This window comes from Ochotona curzoniae, unplaced genomic scaffold (assembly GCF_017591425.1).
Source record: "Ochotona curzoniae isolate NIBS_2020 unplaced genomic scaffold, NIBS_Ocur_1.0 scaffold_4701, whole genome shotgun sequence".
NCBI classification, from domain to species: Eukaryota; Metazoa; Chordata; class Mammalia; order Lagomorpha; family Ochotonidae; genus Ochotona; species Ochotona curzoniae.
The window spans coordinates 55,585,564-55,605,761 of NW_024467122.1; the positions used below are offsets into that span (position 1 = coordinate 55,585,564).

Below are 20,198 nucleotides of genomic sequence, written 5' to 3' on the forward strand. Positions count from 1 at the left end.
GTGGAAATGTGGCTCATATGCTTGGGCTACACCCCTATGGGACACTCGGATGAGGCTCCTGCCTTATAGCTTTGACCAGGCCCAGCCTCTTTCTGGTGACAGAAAGAACATTCTCTCTCCTCTGTAACTCTCCCTTTCAAATAAATAATTTTTTTTTTTACTTAGAAAATTATTCATTGGCTAATTAATGACTAGGAACTTCAGTATTTTCTTAAAATAGTCAAGTGATGGCTTCTTCCTCTCCCCATCTAGCAAGTGAACAGATAGGTATATTAATTCCAAATATTTACCTAGCATTTATGCAGAGAATTATCAAAACAGTATTTCCAGGAAATATCTAAACGTTGAGTTAGGTAGAACAGACATAAGAAGTACTAGAAGCACTGAAGTAACACTTTAAAACAAACAAAACAAAACAAAACAAAACACTGGAGTTTAATTGCAGGGTTTAAATCATGATGGCAAAAGATTGACTGAACAAAACAAGTCCTCAAAGATGAGATAGTTTGCTTTTATCTATTGATCAACCAAACAGAAGCAAAAGGGAAACACTAAACAGACAACAGAAGGAATGACCACCACCAACTGCCTCACACAAGGACCTACAGCTGTATGACAAATGCTAATAATAAGCATCCCACATATAAATGTCTGGGTTCAAATCCTGATTTCACTTCCAATTCCAGCTTCCTGCTAATATGTATCCTGGAAGGAGCTGGTGATGGCGCAGGTAATCTGGGCCTGTGCCCCCACATGGGAGACCTGAACTGAGTTCCAGACTCTTGGCTTCACCTTGGTCTAGCAATAGCTGGTTGTGGGAATTTGGGAAATGAAGAAGCATTTGGAAGATTTCTCCTGCTGTGTGCCCCTTTTATATAAATTCATGTACAGTGAAACAAATGCCATTAGCAACTCCAGGGTAGATCAAAGAAAGTACCAGGAAGCCTGAGTACCACTGTGGATGCTAAGTCAGGTTCTCATTTTCTTAGCTTTAGGTTGCTGGCCCCAAAATTCTTAGAAGGTTAGAGTTGATTCTTTTAACACACAAGTTGAGACAAGCTTTCAGCCCCTTCCTTTTAAAGAAACATGGCAGCAATTAAAACAACATAATTCAAATAAATGTGTTAGCGGGGGAAAAAGGAGGTAGGTCTTTCTCATCTGCTAACAACATTAAAATCAATGTTGTATACTCAAATACACTAACTCAAAGGAGGCAATCAGGGGAGGCAGGAGTTTGACAACAAAAATACACTGTTCTTGAAAATAAATCAGGCACTATTAAAAGTGCGTTATATTAGTGCCATAGAATGTCTTATATGCTTTGCTTTAGTAATACTGTCTAAATGAACACCACTGTTACTTTAAGGATTAAGAGATAGTGCTGAAGTTGGAAGTAAACATGTTTTCCATCCAAGGGGGAAAGGAGAATGTTACCTACATTCTGTCCACTCCCCCCCTCACTCCCTCTTCCTTTCCTTAGTTATGTCTTTTACATAATATTTTCTCTTGGAAGCCAGGCTTGATGACAATTTGTGAAATATACAATGATCAACCTAAAGTTATTTGAGATATCATGGAAATAATCTTCACCTTTGACCATATTTTGTTTCCGTCTGCCCAAGATTGACTGCTCAGAAGTTGAACTTCTGCTGTCTCATATTCCCCACCTGTCATATCTGTCAAGTAAGGAAAGTAACCATGGGACCCAGCCAAGGGTCCCAAGGACAAACATAGTCCCTGCCACTCTTGTCTTGCCACCACCATCTCCTTACAGAATGTTCCTGTAGTAAGAACATGAGCCGTGGAAATCTCAGAGCAAAATGCCAAAGGACTGACTACACATTCTTGAACATTGTAAGCCATTCAGAGTATTCTTAGAGCCAACCTGGAAGAAAAGCAGATACCTTATTATGAAGACTTTCTTGTACTTGTGGCAACAGAATTTTACCTAATTGCCATTTCCTTTACAAGGTGCAAAGAGTAACACTTTGACTTTCTAGAATCATCAATCCCTGACAGCTACAAGTTGAACAGACACGTACTGAGAGCAAAAATCACCTTCATCAAGCTTTTTAAAATGGCTTTTTAATGCTCCAGGCTCTACGAACCTCAGCGCCGTTGGTTTTCTCATCCTTCTTCAGCTGCTGGAGTTCTTGGATTTTCTGATGACAGCCCCTGAGGTCGCTCTGTAACCGGGACACGAGCTGGCGCTTCACTGAGTTGCTCCCCAGTAGACGCTGCACTTCTGCTTTCAACTTCACGATAACCTCATCTTTCGAAAGAGCTTCACCTGGGTCTCCCTGCGGCACCATGCTAGGGGAGAAATTGTAGAATGAATCAAGCACGGTAATTCTTTCAAAGCAACAGTAATTATATAAAAACTGCAAGACAACTGTAAACTTCACCACACAAGGGATGTTGTCTTTGTTGTGTGTGTCCTCTTCTAAGTTTCTTTATGCTGAAAGCATTCTTCAGCTTATTCTTGCTGCCCTACCGGGCTTAATCTGTGCTTAGGGCAAACTGAATGGTGTGTCTGTGTGTGTGTCCATGTGCCTTTACAATTCCAACAGGAGGAAAACAATACCAAACTTTAGCCAATCTAACAATTGCTGTTTTCTTTTTAAACTTTCAAAATGTGGATCTTAGCATCTGAATAGCTGAAACAATATCAATAAAAAACGAAAGCCGTGTTAACGTAAGCCAAATTGTACTTCCAATAATGTAAAGATTAACAGGGACCAAACTTGCCTGTCTCCTTAAAAAACTGAAAAACCAATCAAAATGAGGAAGCAATGGTTGGTTTTCAACCATGAGAAAATGGGCAGCTCAGGACAGTGAGTCACGAGAAAAGGAAAGCCAACCAGGCTTGCCCCATGGCAGGCCGGCCACCTGCCTGCAGGCCCGCCAGGCCTCAGCCCCGGGGAGGAAAACCTCAACAGTGATCACAAGGAGTTGCAAGCAAAAAGCGAAAAGTTAGTGGAGACCTAGAATTATAAGAGGAGCTGAATATCAGGAAAGAAAGGAGCTGCGTGCAAGCAAACTCCAGAGAACTGTGCATGTCAGGCCGGGGAAAGAACCATTGGCAAAAAACAAGGCTGGGGTTGTGTTGTGCTCCAGGGAGTCACGGAAGAAAGATTACCGACAGAGCATCAGATACTGCCTCAAAAGTGACACTTCACCCTGCCTAACCCTTACAAGCAGGAGAAATGGGAACAACACTGGCTGAAGTACAAGGAGGAATGGGTGCTGGCACTCGCTGTCGGTCACAATGCAAACTTCAGGTCGAGAGCTTTGCAGCAAAATCCTTAAACATGTGCATACAGCTTAGCAAAAATACTGTTCTACCTCTTAAGGATTTAAAGATGTGAAAAAAAAAGGGGGGGGGACTTGACCAAAAGGATGCTTATAATAATATTGCTAAAACTAAATATCTAAATATTTAATCTTAATGCTTTAACAAGATTTTAAATATGTATAGATATCTATTAAAAATCACACACACTACATCAATATTTAATGACATTAAAGATTTTAGGATGCACTGTTAAAAGCCATTATAAAATATGATATCCGGGATCATTTTGTCTTTTAATAACATATAAGACAGATAATATGGATATGACATTCCGAAATTCTAATGGTGGTTTTCTTTATGGGACGAAAGATTAAGGGAAGATTTTATTTCCTTTTCTTCACGTTTATTTCTATTTTTTTTTTTCCACAACAGAGGAGAAAGTTACTTTAGGAGAGAAAAAGAAAGTGGATAGCAGGCACCACTGGTATGCTGTGTGACGGAAATGCCATCTCACCGTGATCTTTCTGCACAAAACCCCTGAGCAAACCATACTCAGGAGGAAAACAGCCAAGTCTAATACAGAAGCTTCCTACGGAATACTTGACCCGCAGTCCTCAACACTGTCAAGGTCATTCAAAACAAGGACACGTAAGGACAGGTATAACCCAGTGAAGCTCAGCGCCTAAATGTAGCATGGTGTCTAGGAGGAGAGAGAGATAAAAGACACTGGGTAAAAACTAAAGGTGCTTCAACAAACTCTGGGTAAAACAAACCAGAAAATTGTGATGGGTCAATAATAATTTATCAGTACGGATGCCTGTTCACACTACTGTGGCATGACAGTGGGAGAAAATGGAAGCATAGACACAGCAACTCGGATATATATTTTTTTCTGTGAATCTAAACTGTTCCAAAAAATTAATAACAGTATTTAGGTTACAGTTTTTACTTTTATTTAGTTCTGGATGATTTGAACCAAATACTAGAACATTGTGACTGTGAATGTAGAGAAAATGAACAAAATACTGGGTAGATTTAACTGTTAATGCTATAAAATACGGCCCTTATAATTCATATATACAATTTCATATATAAAAATAGCAGGTAGGGTCATGTGAGAAACATAATACTATTCCCCAAAAGGTCCCACACTGAAGACATGCCTGGACTAGACAAACTGTAACACACAGGTAACCAGGCGATGCCAAAGTCTAGGAAGCTTGGACCAGATAAACCATTCAGATGGCTCAAGACAAAAGACACCAAATTTAGGGTATAAAAAGCCTAGTAAAACCAAGAGTGGTTGTTCAGATGTTACAGGTGGCAGGAGACTGTCCACTGTATCCTGATATGGAATTGACCAGAGTCCAGAGCTGCCCCCATGCCCGCTGCCCCAGCCCCTGGCACAGCCCCAGGATATTCTGGTAAAAGAGATCAGCTTGGGTTTTGCTTCGCAGAGGTTAAGAGGTTCGCATGGTTCCAGTGCACAGAGTGATATGCTCAAACAGAGTGATGCTTGCTGTTGAGTGGTTATGCATTACCTATTATTAAGGTAATTAAAGGTACATATAAATATACATGTACATATATATCTGTGCTCACTGTACAGCTGCTCTAACTGCAACAGCTGATGCACCAGAAGGAAACCGATAATCACAAGCCAGCACTGTGGTATAGTAAGTAAAGCCACCTTCTGCAACTCCAGCAGCAAATATGGACACAAGTTCAAGTCCTGGCTGCTCCATTTCTGATCCAGTTCCCTGCATGATGTGCTTAGAGAGCAACAGAGGACAGCCCGAGGACTTGGGCCTCTGCACCCACATGGAAGACCAGAAGAAGCTCTTGGCTTTAGACCAGCCCAGCTGTGGCCATGTGCGGAGTGAACCAAGGGATGGAAGAGCTCTCTCTATAACTCTGCCTTTCAAATAGATAAATCCTTAGAAAAAAATACTATGTCAGTATATCTATACGTATAGATCTCACATATTTAAATCACTTCTACTTAAATCTAAACAGAATCCATAAGTATAAGAAATAAAAATAAAATCATATGAAGAAATAAAAAATATTTCTTCCTGGGTTATTGATAGCGATCATCTCAGAGTGCTTCTTCTGTTCACAAATCATGCATCTCTTATCTCTTCTCTCAGCGACTGTTGACTACTGAAATAGCACATCCCGTACTCCTGATGGGAGCCAGGTCAAAGAGCAGAGAAAGTGCTTGCTAAATCATTTTTCTCTTCTTTCCTCAATGGGGGAAAGCCAGTGGTGGTGAACACCGGTGCATAAGGCTCACCACTGAGCCCTATGGATGTGAAGTCCCCTAAACCCAAACAAACCCTGGTCCCTTAGGAAGCCTGCGAAGACCAAAGGGTACAGGCATTGCACTTGTTCAATGTTTATTATTGGAGCTTAGCAGCCAACTGTAACAGGCAGAGAGGAAGCTGTGTGCAAACGGCAGGCAGCTTCAGCTACTCAAATTCCACAAGTGTAAAACAGAACCCTGAGGCTAAGCCCTTACAATCCACTAGGCAGGAGTCTGAGGATGGTTGGTGGCTGGCAATAAAAGCTTGGAGCTGCTACTATTTGGGTCAGTGACTTGAAGGCAGGTCAAGGAAGAACGAAAAATTTTCAACCCTGGGAAAACTGTTGGCTGCTTCTTATTCTAAGAATCGCAATCCCCCAAGGGGAAGGCTACAGGTCACTTTTCTCCTGTCTTCTTTAAGTCTGATCTGAAAAATGATTCTTTCCAGTTGTCTTCAAAGCCAAATTGTCACTTACTAAACCGCTGAGGGGAGAGAGGACATTTCTCCCCTTCTCCTGCACTGGCTGTATCCACACTCAACACCTCAGTGACCGGACACACACCGCGCCTGCGTTAGTCTCCCTTCCCATCATGAGCACATCGCCACTCCTGCCACTATGAACACGACGTGATGTCTCAGGATCCCCACCTCAGCGTTACGATAGCATTTGGGCTATGAGTGCCAAGCAAACACAGGTACAAAAGTAGAAAATATTTTAGCATACATAAAGACAAAGTCTACTTTGAGAAGATAAGCAAACTGATATGTTATTTATCCAATTCCCAAGGTAATTGCGGTACAAACAGTAGTTGTAATAAATTAAAACTTTTTTTTTTAAAATATATAAACTCCGTCTTTAACCCTCGAGAGTGAAAGACATAGAACAAGAATGAAATTTAAGGCAAAAAGGTCTGGCTGTGATATGAACAAACTGAACCCTGGGCCTGGCCCGAGCAGTTTTGCGATGGAAGCACCACTTCCACAGCTAATTGTCTCTCTTCACAAGCAGTTTCCCAACACCAACACCACAATATTTTTCCATAAAGAGCAAGAACGTCTGACAAAATGTGTGTTGAATTAAAAGTGAATTAATATAAAATGTGATCACTAGTATATCTGAACCAACCTATTAGATAACAGCTATCATTTATTGTCCAATGTAGGCTAGAGCATATTAATGAGGCCCTTTACACACTGTCCTTTAAGCCTTCCTTTAGCCTCCAAGAGACACTGATCTGCTCTCTCTTGGATATCAGAAAACGGGCTCAGAAAAGTAAAGAAATTTGCCCACAGTAATAAATTGCAAAATTAAGAGTTAAAGGAGATTGGCTCTAAAGTCCAGGCTGTTCCACCACGGCCTTAGAATTAATCTGGCATTAATAGGAAATGAAGCATCCACAGTGATGAATTTTCCAGATGACCACACCTTAACATTAAAATGTCATATAAATCTGTCTCAAAAATATAAAACACACAGGCCCGGCGTGATAGCCTAGTGGCTGAAGTCCTCGCTGTGCATGTGTCCGGATGCCATATGGGCAACAATTCCAACTCTGGCAGCCCCGATTCCCACCCAGCTCCCTGCCTTGGAAAGCAGTCAAGGACACCCCAGCCTTGGGACCCTGCACCCACATGGGAGACCTGGAAGAGGCTCTAGGCTCCTGGCTTCGGATCGGCTCAGCTCCAGCCTTTGTGGTCACTTGGGGAGTGAATCAACGGATAGAAGATATTCCTCTCAGTCTCTCCTCTGTTTATCTGACTTTCCAATTAAAATATGAGCAAATTTTTAAATGTATATAAACACACTTTCCCTTCACTTGGCACACCAGCATCCCGGATAGGGTGTCACTTCAAGTTCTGGTTGTTTCACTTCTGATCCAGCTCCCTGCTAACACCCCTGGGAAAGCAACAGAAGACGGCCGAAGTCCTCGGGCCCCTGCACCCACATGCGAGACCAGGAAGAGGCTCCTGGACTCTGGTCTTGAACCAGCCTAGCTTGGCCACTGCAGCCATGTGGGAAGTGAGCCAACAGATCGAAGGAAGTGAACCAACAGATCAAAGTCCTCTCTCAGTAAAAATTCTGCCTTTAAATAAATTTATACATACACATATATACACACATAGAAAGAATTTAACGATGGCTCCTTCAAAATCCTCGGATTAGTGAAATTGGCAACATTTCAGGACCATCCAAAACCACTTGAACTCAGAATATGTACACATTGAGACTCTCTCTGGGTTGATAAGAGCTGGCGGTCCCTCCCTGGGTACTGGGACGTGCGGAAAGTCATGAGTGGTTTCCCCCTTCGTCTCTCTCCTTCCCCCAGAAACAAGAATGGCAAATTTGGAAGCAATCAGTTCTCTCAATTCTCCCTAAACTTCGATCCTTCCCACCCTGATCAACCATGTACTCATTATAAAAAATAAAATTTATAATGAAAAATACATCAAATAACTCAGTTCTGCTATTTTGTTCTTTGCTTCCTTCTGGATTGCACTGTGATCTGCAGAGGCGAGAATCCCTGAACACTGATCCCAAGATAATTGGAACTTCACTATAGTTTCTTTCACATTTTCAACTGATCACTTGAGATTTCCAATTACTCAATTTGATCTTACTGTCCCTCCATCACAGCATGAGAATATATAACTTCTAATAAACCCTATTTGGGAAATTCACATACTTGTATTTAGTTGTAAGATGTTTGAAATACAACACGTGTTTAACACTAAACAATAATGCGATGACAGTAAACTCAGTCTTAAACTACAAACCATTCACTGGTTAAGTGAGGACCAAAAGCATTCAAGGCAAGATCTCTGGGCCAAGTTTTTGGCCAGGCAGTGAAGATGCCAAGTGCCACCAGGCCAGTGTTATGGCGTATCAGTCTAAAGCTGCTACCTGCAATGCCAGCATCCCTCACAGGTGTCAGTTCATGTCCCACTACAGCTCCCTGATGATGTCCTGGGAAAAGCGGCAGAACACGGCCCAGGCTTGGGCCCCCACCACTACATGAGAAACCTGGTAGAAGTTTCCTGCTTTGGCCTGGCTCCACTCTGGTTACTGGGGTCACTTGAGTACACCAATGCATCAAAGACCTCTTTCTCTGTTCCTCCCTCTTTCAAATAAATAAATAAAAATTAAATAAGTAGATGTCATGTCTTACATTGGAGTACTTGGCTCCAAGGCCCAGCTCTGCCTCCCAGTTCCAGCTTCCTGCTCACACATACCCTAGGACCGACGGGGAATGGCAGAAATCATTGAGCTCCCGACACTCAGGTGGAGGCCCAGGTTGAGTTTTGTGTTCCCCACTCTCGGGTTCGGCTCAAGCTTAGCACCAGGTATTGCAAGCTGGGTGGGAGCTCTCTTTCCCTATGCCTCCCCACTTCCCAAAAAATATTTTCAAAACAGAAAAGCTTGCCTTGGCCTAAAAGCAATCTCTTCCCAACACGCCATCTCTTATGTCTGTCCTAACCCAGGAGAGGAAACTCGAATAAAGCCTCCATTGTACGTCGAGCGTAACAGTCAACACACAGTGCCTAGCTGTTCACAGTACTCCCAGTCACCACCAGGCAAAGGCTAATTCCCTGTGGAGGTACACTGTTCTCCATGCACAGAGCCTCACACAGCATCTTCCGAGCAGCAAGTGCTTTAAAAGCATAATGAAATCGGATCTCATTCATTCACCCTGTGAAGGTTTAACACACTTTCCTACCGCAGTCACTTCGTCTCCCGTCCTTGGAAGGCATGACAAAGCCCTCTCTTCCATGAGACTGCTAAAATATCCACATTAGGTAACAGCAAAAAAGGCAGAATCTCTGTTTTAAAAGTAAGGTTAGACTGAAGTTCCTATTTTTCTTACTATTCCCTTGAAAAATGCTATGAACCTGCTTTCAACAGTTAACATAAAGTCTTCATCGTAATCATTATAACAGACTTATTTTAGAACTTACTGTATAGGGCCCAGCGCAGTAGCCTAACGGCTTAAGTCCTCGCCTTGAACGTGTCAGGATCCTATATGCTCATTAGTTCTAACCCTGGCAGCCCCACTTCCAATCCAGCTCCCTGCTTGTGATCTGGGAAATCAGTCGAGCACAGCCCAAAGCCTTGGGACCCTGCACCTGTGTGGGAGACCTGGAGGGAGTTCCTGACTCCTGGCTTTGGGTTGGCACAGCACCAGCCATTGCGCTCACTTGGGGAGTGAATCATCGGATGGAAGATCTTTCTCTCTGTCTCTCCTCCTCTCTGAATATCCGACTTTGTAATAAAAATAAATCAATCTTAAAAAAAAAAAAAAAACCTTACTGTGTATAGTTTAACTACATTAACTTTTTTTAAAAACTTCTAAAGTGAAAATGTCTTTTGGGACACTGAAGATAGTATAATATCAAAACTTGAGATTTTGATTTCAGACATGTACATTTCATTAAAAATTAGTGAAACGCTGTCTCTCATTCAAGAACCTTTAGGCAGTTCAAGGTTTCGCACTCAGAAGCAAGTAATCACCACAGAGCATCAGTATCACTCACGCAGGTTATTCTACAGTCAGCTTGCTCAGTACCTGTTCACTCGGCCTTTCTTCTGGTTATCTTTTTTAATGCCCAAATCCACATAGGATTCACTGGGTTCTATATTCAATTCTCCTTCTGCATCAGCTGGAAGTACTCCTAGTTTTGTAGCCGACTCATAAAGAGATATTTCTTCTTTTAGTTCTGCTAATTCTTCCTAGAACATAAAATTAATGAAAATAATTTTGGTTATTTTCCTATGGGAAGAGTTCAGTCACTGCTTTAAAATTTGCCTTGGTTACCAGCAGAAAGCAGAAAAACTTCTCCAAATGCCTTATTAGCATACATTTTACACAACTTCTTAAAGGATAGCATGCATCAGATTTTCACGCAAATTGAAATGAACTAAATGAATAAATGAACAAAAAAGCAATGATAAGCAGTTTTGCCACATCTCACTCTCACACTTTTTCCTCCATAAAAAGTGCCCCGTGAGTTAAAACACTCATGGTAACAGTTTTGGGCTTTCCAAGACAATAGACAAAGTACATCGATTTTTCAAGATTATGTAGTATTTTTGGTTGTCCATGGTGAAAATGCCACTTTAAATGGAAGTAATTAAATAGGACCCTTCCCCAAGATTTTTTTCTCATCCCCCAGTGAAAAAGATAAGCAATGCTGGAGGAGCTGTGAGACAATCAGTTCAAGAAATGTTTCCTACCCTTATTAATCAATTTATCTCTTGGATACACCCATGGGTGAAAGAATGCACCACAGCAAGCAGTTGGCAGACCAACTAGCAGCAGGGGGAAGGCCCTGGCCCTGCAGTTAACAAACCTGGACATGAATGCCCAAGTGTGTGGATAAGGTTGTCAGCAAGTGCCATGAGCTAGTGTGAAGACAGGCCAATGACCTCCAAAATCAGAAAGTCAAGACTCCAAAGGGTCATCTCCCCACCGCCAAACTCCATTACCCAGGGCGCCTCTACCCGGAGGCAGTGCTCACCTGCAAAGCCTTGTTCATGCTGTCGCTCAGAGCATAAGCCTTCTGTGCCTGGTGCAGCTGCATCTGTAGCTGTGCCACCTCCTGGACTGAGCCTGTTGGAGGAGGACACTAGAATTAAGGGGTCGAAGACCCAGAGAAGGTTGGATTCCGGAGTAGAGAGGTATAGACCCAAAAGGCACAGGTGTTATGTAGATGTTTCCAAGACTGAGTATAACTCCCTGTATGTCCCTGGGGAGCTCAAGTCCTTGAGTGGGAGTACAGCATTCAGACTCGAAGAAAGCCAAATACATAATGTTTTGAAACCCATTTGTCTTCCAATAAGAAAATGACACCTTGGTGCCTTTGGCTTCGTTCTAAATGCTTCTATTTCCACACACATGCACACATACCCTCTACTTAATTGAGTTTCCTCTAAAGAAAATGATCATCTTGGAAATGGTTAAGTTAATATGGGCTTATTATGCGGCTAAAGAAAACCATATTTTCAAAGACTTTAATGGCCAGGAAAAGGATCACCCAGTAACAACCAAGTTGGAGGGGAGAGGGTGGTGGGAGAGAAGGAGAACTGGGCAGAGGAAAAGATACAAAAGCAAACAAAGGAAAAAAAAATTAAATAGAGGGGGAAACTGAGCAAGGTAGAGCCCAAATTTCGCTTGCCACCAAAGTCCCCACACATACTGAGGCGGTCCTTGACTTCAATTTTCAACTTGTGAATTAGCCACCCTTTCCTTCAGTGTCCCAGCAGCCCGAGTAGCTCTGATATGCCACCGTGTGACTCTGCTCTATCAGTTAATAACCGCTGACCTATTTCCAGTGTGGGAGGCACTCATCAGCAAACGGTGCAGCTTTGTCAGTAAAGCAATGATTGAGTTGCAGTGTCTTTTTACTTCAACGCCATTTCATAAAAAATTAATATCAAATAAAACTACTGAGGAAACGACAGTGATAGGAAGCCAATGTCGCCAACTGAATACGATGGGGAGCAGAGCAGACATCTTAAGGATGACAAAAAGTCAAGACCTGGTCTCAATGGCCACGTAGGTGGCTATTCTGTCATGGGGACGTGTGTTTCAGGGTCTGGAGAAATCAAAAGAGTTATGCAAGAGGACAGAACTGTCTAGTCAAATATTGGGTATAAAAAACAAAATACAACAGGATTCTTGAATCAATTTTGCTTTTACAGGGAAAGAGCTCATCTTAAGACATTTCTGTGTACTTGGCTTATAGTATGCCTCCAGAAATTCACTAGATAGAGGCGGGGCATTGTCCATGTGCACATTCATTTCACTTGAATAGTCAAATATGAATGAAGATGATCTCAGAGTAGTTGGGCTATTGGTTATTGTTGATATCTCACACCTGTAACCCTGCTGTGTTCCCTCTGCATGTCATCCTGGCCTCCTGGAGAGGCACCAGTCTAACCAGGAACTCACCCGACTGCAGCAAGTGTGCACACTGGTTTTGACTCTCCTCTAGACTTCTGGTCAACCTGTTAATGATTTCAGTCTTCTCTAATTTGATTTCTTCTTGATTCCTTTCCAATTGCTTTACATGATCTTTCAGATGACAGCAAACATCTTCCTAAACAGACAGTGCTAGAAGTCATTGTCACGATCAGTTTTAATCAATATTAAACCCAAAATTAAGATACATAGTTGGATATGAAGTCAACTGCACAGTTACCACATGGCAGCATCCCCTTCTCCTAGAGGGTGACACCTACAGGACTAGAGTCACAACAAATGTGTGTGGTCTCCAATGATGCTTCAACTTCTCCGTCTGCTTTCTCTTTTGCAATTAGGCTAATAAATGTTGGGGTAAGTTACTTCTAAAATTCCCATTTACAAGATACTATTAATGCTAAAGTTATTTGTGCCAAAGGAAATGTGTTACATTCCTATTTACATTTTGTGTTGTCAGTATGTGTATATGTACATGTTTAGGTAGACTGCTTTGCCAACACTGAAGAAATCACTACATCTAATTCACAAAAGGCTGAATTTCAGGCACATGGCAGAACGTGGGAGAGACAGAAGAGGAGATTGTGGTAATTACTAAAATTACCTAAAATACAAAGAAACTAAGAATGAAGAATATAAAAATACCTGCTCTAAAACAGGAAGAGACTTTGGCCTTTGGTGCTCCCATCTGCAGAAGTAAAAGCCTGATAGAGCCTCAGTGACATCACCATATTGCATCGGGGCACAGGAGGGCACACAAGGTTCCCGGAAGGGAAAGATGGGACAGTCAAAATCTCCTGTGAATTTTGTGTTTTATTTTATAATGCGGCTGTATTCTTAAGATTTATTTATTTTTATTGGCAAGGCAGATATACAGAGAGGACAGACAAAGATCTTGCGTCCGATGGTTCATTCCCCAAGCAGCCCCAACGGCTGAAGCTAAGCCGATCCAAAGCCAGGAGCCAGGAACTCTTCCAGGTCTCCCACTTGGGTACAGGGTCCCAAGGCTCTAGACCATCCTCAACTACTTTCCCAGGCCACAAGCGGGAGCTGGATGGGAAGCAGGGGCCACCAGGATTAGAACCGGCGCCAATATGGGATCCTGGGCATGCAAGGCAGGGACTTTGACCACTATGCTATCATGCTGGGCATGGCTGTGTTCATTTTAAAGTTTTCAGCTACACTTCTGAGAAAACTGAAACTTTTGGAAACAGGTCTATGTTTATTCAGCCTTGGCGCACAGCTCCTAACGCAGGCCAGCCTGAAAAGCACTGTTCCAAAGCACCAAAGGAACATGGCAGACACAGTACATATGCTAACACGAACCCAAGCATGAATGTGTGTGTGTGTGTGTGTGTGTGTGTGTGTGTGTGTGTGTGTGTGCGCGTGTGTGTGCGTGTGTGCACAGAAGTGCTAAGGAAACAACTCATGTCTATGTTCTGGGAGGTCATGATAGTTTTTGTAAGCAACTAGGAATTGGGAGAAGAAAAACAAAATAGTTATTTTCTTCTCCTCGTCAATGTTAACTCAGGAATGACGTTAGGAAACATGCATTATTAAATTTTATGCATTCAGCTTATTACCTAGGATCTTGGTAAACAACAAACTCACCACCTGACTCACTCTCAAAATATTTAATTCTCTCTTGGGAAAATACAAACATTTACTGTGACACACGCTCAAACTTCAAATCTCAATGAGCTTAGATAAAACTTTCACATATATATATATTTTCTCAAAATTAACACTGAAGAATCAGTTCTCTAATCTTCATGGGAAGGTAAATTCCCAAATGCTGGGAGACCCAAAAAATGCTTTTTTAAAATTTTTTCCCAGGACAACCGCTCAGGTTCTAGCCAACTCTGCACATTCGTTTCTCTCAGTTTGTATTTAGTCTAGGAAAATAAGAACAATGTGCATGAATAATCTGGAAATACAGGAGTAGTGATGTGAGAATTGAAAAAGTCCTAATCAATCTTGGAGGAATGGTTTCCAAAATTACACCTTTAGGATATATTTAAAGACTACCAAAAAAAAAAAAAAAAAAAAAAAAACCAGGCTATTACATTTCATTCACAATCTAACATCTACCTATACAAGGAATGATAAAATATCAATTACAAAAAGTAACCAGCTTTACTTGTTGATGACATTTGCTATTTGAAAATCATCCCAACCTGTTCCTTCAGTGCAGTCACTGTAGCATCCAAGTTCTTCTGTAAGGACAACACTTGCTCTTCGTACTTCTTCGTGAGGCCCGAGACAACGCTCTCATGCTGCTCCCTGGCTCGCTGAAGTGACTCGGAATGATGCAGATCAGCCAGTTGCTGCTTCAAGCTTTCCAGAGCCATTTCTGTCGTCCTGGATTTCTTGATTATCTAATACACACACAGAGCACATCCACATATATGGTATTTAACTTCATGCTCTCTGTAGGCTTTCCAATCCAACAGTGCTTTAATGAGGTCAGCGGTCTGTCACCTGTGTGGCCTAGCTTTTTACAGCATCCCTAGCTGGGACCAACCAGGCCCATGGTTGCTGGAAATATTCACTAAGGAAATAAGACTGTAGTTTCCCGAAGAAGAGTGGAAGAAGATTTTGTGCAATACGATGGCAATGTTAGTATCAGGTAAGGGATGCTGCTCTTGTATTGGTCTGAATGCTATTCATGCTGTTCTATGAGCAAAGTGTAGGACATACAAATGTTGGGTCATTTTAAAATGACAACTGTTCTTTGCTAACCTAATGAAACTTGCCATGCTCACTCACTGAAAACAAAGTTTCAGTTTTAGGTATAACTGCACAATTGGTTATCACTGGCAAAATAATGGCTCCTAAGAAATTCACTACAACCTGTAAGAAAAAAATAAAAACCTATGACTATACTTTGTTACATGGCCTGAGAAAACTAAAGTTGCTAAGCCAAATGGCCCGCAAATAAGATTATCCAGGTGAGCCTGATACAAGCACCAGATTCCATAAATGAGGAAATCTAGCGGTGTCAAGCTGGAAATAAGCCACAAGCCAAAGCAGGCGACCTCTAGACACGGCAGAGGCAACCAGACAGTGCCTCGGCTGGAGCCTCCAGAGAGCAGTGCCAGCCCTGCTGACCTCTGACTGCAGCCTAGGGAGACCCAAAGAAGATGCCTCATTTTGCTCAGCCCTTGTGGCTATCTGCCATAGCAGCAAATCAGAAACTAATACAGTTGGTGAATCCAATGCCTTCATTTTTCTTTAAGTGTAATTACTAATATAAAATTACAATGTTACAACCTTTGATTACTAAATGCAATTTTTTTTAAAAGATTTATTTTATTTTTATTGGAAAGGCGGATATACAGAGAGGAGAGACATAGAGGAAGATCTTCCATCGGATGATTCACTCCCCAAGTGAGTGCAATGGCCGATGCCAAGCCGATCCCAAGCCAGGAGCCTCTTCTGAGTCTCCCACGCGGGTGTAGGGTCCTAAAGCTTTGGGCCTGCTTTCCCAGGCCACAGGCAGAGAGCTGGATGGGAAGTGGGGCTGCCGGGACTGGAACCGGCACCCATACGGGATCCCGGGCATGCAAGGCGAGGACCTTAACCACTGTGCCATTGCGCCGGGCCCTAAATGCGATTTTTTAAAAATTCTAGCTATTTTCAGTTTTCAAAAACCTAAAATCTTACTTTACACACACAATTTTTTTTAAAGATTATTCATTTGTAAGGCAGAATTCCAGAGAGAAAAGAGACAGATCTTCCATCTACTGGTTCACTCCCCAAATGGCCTGAAGGGCCAGCACTAAAAAGCATGGAAAAGAATTGCTTTGGTTTTTTTTTTTTTTTCCCCACTCTTCATTTTCAGGGCATCCAGTGACACAGCATAATAAATTGACATACTTATTTTTATTAAATGGCTGTCTTACAAAAACTTTTAAATAATTCCTAAAATTTGCATTAATTCAACTTGTACTCCTTCCAACAGCAGTGGTATTCTTTTTCCCTCAAACTGTGGAATGTTTTCAAGTAGGGATCGTCATTAACCTTAATAAAAATAAAACAACATAAAATAAAAACAAAAACAGGTGTCATCATCCAACGTGAGGGAAGCGAGGGAGAGTTGGGGAAAGTTGGGGAGGGAAAACCCGCAGGCAGGGGCTTATCGACAGCACAGAGCTGTTCAGACACGATGGGTCCCTGTGTGCAAAAATACCAGACTGGCTGACGAGAGTTAGAAAGCCCAGGCATTGGTCATTTTAACACCATTTTCCATCTCACTGAGAGAATAGGGTCAAAGGCTGTAAGGAAGGGCATGACATCATCAGAACAGCATTCTAGAAAATCATTCGGATGATCGTAAGAGGATTTGTGGATGGGAAAAGCATTAACTAGTGTGTAAGATGGTAAAATCCTGAAGGGCAGCACTGAAGACACTTCAGCAGAGCAAGAAGCCGAGATCCCCAGTCAGGGACAAATCACAGGGGGACAATCAGTTTTGCTCCTCCAGCTGACTTAAGCTGCAGCAAGGCAGCACAGTTCCTCCACACTCAGTCCAACCTGACCAAAAGTTCTGCTCAACAGCTGGAGTTAACCTTTTCAACCCTCTCTATGGCCACCTGGGTAATCCTCTTACTTGATTAACCTCTTAAGTAACCTTTTTACCATAGATAAGCAAGGTAAGATACTTGCCTTTTCCTCGTTGGCTTTTAAGGCTTGTATCTGGGACTCCAGTGTTTTGATTTGTGCTTCGAGCTGCATCTCTCTTTCTTTTCCATTCTGAAAGAGTTTCTGGGACTCCCGAAGGCTGATGTTCAATCCATCTTTTTCATCTACAAAATTTTTACAAATTTGATAACAGTCTGTCACTGTGCAGGCACCTCAAGGGTCACATTCCCTATCATACATCAGATCGGTATCACATCATTCAAACAACTAAATGGTAGCCAATTTGGAGAAAACCAAATTTTAAAAATGACTAAGCTACCTGAATAGCACCAAGAAAAACCATCCTTGGGCCCCTGCACCCATGTGGGGGACCCAGAGGAAGCTCCTGGCTCCTGGCTTCAGAAAAACCCAGCTCTAGCCATTGTGGCTATTTGGGAAATGAAGCAGCAGATGTAAGATCTATTTCTCTTTCCAATAAAAATAAAACAAATGTTTGAAAACCAAAAAAGAAGTAATTTAAACAAAGTGTTCAGAAGCTCTGGGGTTTGTTTCTCTTTGACTTCCTGCGAGCCCTCGAAGTGCTCAATTCTCCTAAGCTTCATACTCAGACAGAGGTTTTAGAAGGAGATATTACTGCCACTGGTAAACAGAAAACCCAGGAGTCGTTCTCTTACCTTTGATTATCAAAAGCTGGTGGTTCAGATACCGAATCTGACGTTCACTTTCATTTAACTTTTCAGCTAAGTTGTCTAGTTGTCTCTCCTTCGCTTTGTTAAGAACCTGAAGCTGGATAATCTGCATATTTTCTGCAGAATCTCCTTTGGAATTAAAGATGGTTTATTAGACAGAAAGTCAAAACTGTATGTTCAGTTAGACAAATGTTTTTCAAGCTGTGAACACAGCTTACCTGAGTATCACGAGACCAATTCAGTGCATTGTGGCATTAAAAAAAAAAGTATGGTAGAGTGCACTACTTAGTAGGAATAAGTATTATTCTGGAAACCCTTTTGTTTCACATACACATATTTATTCATGAAGATATATATTGTTGTCCATATCACAATTTAAAAAAAAAAAAAAAGCCTCCCAACTGTGGATCACTGCCAGAGAAGTTTGGAAGTCATACTTTAGTCAACATGTTTGCTAATTAAAGTCTAAAGACAAGGGGGGCATTGTAGAACAGTGGGCTAAGCTGCTGTCTACAATACCAGCATCACATATGAGAGCTAGTTTGATTCCTCACTGCTCCACTCTTTTTTTTTTAGGATTTATCTATTTTCATTGGAAAGTCAGAGAGGAGGAGAGACAAAGATCCTCCGTCTGCTGATCCAATCCCCAAGTGGACACAACGGCCAGAGCTGACCCGGCCTGAAGACAGAAGCCAAGAGCATCCTCCAGGTCTCCCATGCAGGTGCAGGGTCCCAAAGCTTTGGGCTATCCTCAACAACCCTCCCAGGCCACAAGCAGAGAGCTGGATGGGAAGTGTGCCTCCAGGACATAAACTGTTGCCTACATGGGATTCTGGTGCATGCAAGGCAAGGACTTCAGCCACTAGGCTACCGTGCTGGGCCCCACTGCTCCACTTTTAATCCGGTTCCCTGCCAATGTGCCTAAGAAAGAAGTAGAGGTTGGCACAAATACGCTGGCCCCTCTGAGTGGAGTCCCAGGTTTCTGAATTCGGTCTAGTCCAGCCCAGCTGATGCAGCTGTCAGAGGAGTGAACCAGCATATGAAACATCTATCTGTCCCTTCCTGTTTCTGTATAATTCTGCCCTTCAAATAAATAATGAAATGAATCTTTAAAAAAAAAATCAGTATACAGGGACTATCACCATAGCATAGTAAGTGAATTCTCTACCTGTGATGTAGACATCTAATATGGGTGCCACTCTGTGCCCCAGCTGCTCCATTTATGGTTTGGGAAAGCAGTGGAGGTTAGCCCAAGTCCTTGGGACCCAGTACTTATGTGGAAACCTGGAGGAAGCTCCTGGCTCCCAGGTTCAGATCAACCCAGCACTGGCCATTGCATCCATTTGGGGAGTGAACCAACAGAGAGAAGACCTTCTATCACTCCTTCTCTCTGGAAAAATCAGCAATAAAAATTACAAAGGGGGGCCCAGCGTGTTGGCCTAGTGGCTAAAGTCCTCACCTTGAATGCACTGGGATCTCATATGGACACCGGTTCTAATCCCGGCTGCTCCACTTCCCATCCAAGCCCAAGGCCTTGGAACCCTGCACCCACATGGGAGACCTGGAAAAAGCTCCAGGCTTCTGGCTTTGGATTGGTGCAGCTTGGGCCATTGCATTCACCTGGGGAGTGAATCATTGGACGGAAGATATTTCTGTCTCTCCTCCTCTCTGTATATCTGACTTTGTAATAAAATAAATCTTTTTTAAAAATCACAAAGGAAAAGGATAACAATCGTACAAAGATAGTTACAAAATTTTATTCTATTATTCTAAGTTTCAAACTTATAACAGTAGAGAAGACATAAAACTGTGCCTTCCATTCACAACTTAGCAACTCCTAGACCATTTTAAGTATACTCCCACCCAGCGTCACCCCACCCAGCGTCACCTCTGGAAAACTTACTTCCTGGATTTCAAATCAGCCCACTCTACAAACATGAGAAACCTGAAATACCACAATTCTACTAATGCTTTTGGAATGTTAATACTGGAAGGTGCCGAGACAGCTGCTCAGTGTTCGACCCTCTCCAATATTATACTGAACAATAAACAAACTTGATACCTACTTTCATTAACACCTAAAAATTGTTGTTGCAGCCCTTCAAATAGGTCACTTCTTGCCATATCTGCAGCTGGTGAGCCATTATTCTGCGCAGAAGAATTCTGAAAAGGTTTATATGTCACTTTATATGGCTCCAAAGCTGGACAACTGGGACTCTGTAATGGACCAAACTGTTACTATAACACGAGAAATAAAATGAGCAATTAAGATTTAGCCATTTCTCTCAAA

At 42.2% G+C, this 20,198-nt stretch overlaps 1 protein-coding gene across 2 annotated transcripts in view; it reads right to left on the reverse strand.

Moving 5' to 3' along the window:
- The window catches only part of CEP152 (centrosomal protein 152), a 71,184-nt gene that overhangs the window by 33,915 nt on the left and 17,071 nt on the right, over positions 1–20,198 (reverse strand). The window contains exons 6-13 of one of the 2 annotated variants that reach the window (XM_040968660.1): positions 19,975–20,125; positions 17,894–18,034; positions 17,244–17,383; positions 14,753–14,953; positions 12,549–12,696; positions 11,116–11,207; positions 10,164–10,327; positions 2,109–2,313 (exon numbers count right to left, since the gene is read on the reverse strand). In XM_040968660.1, the coding sequence (XP_040824594.1) occupies positions 2,109–2,313; positions 10,164–10,327; positions 11,116–11,207; positions 12,549–12,696; positions 14,753–14,953; positions 17,244–17,383; positions 17,894–18,034; positions 19,975–20,125 (1,242 nt within the window). Of the gene's footprint in view, positions 1–2,108; positions 2,314–10,163; positions 10,328–11,115; positions 11,208–12,548; positions 12,697–14,752; positions 15,907–17,243; positions 17,384–17,893; positions 18,035–19,974; positions 20,126–20,198 lie in introns of those variants that run through there. The other variant, XM_040968659.1, reaches the window with a different exon arrangement.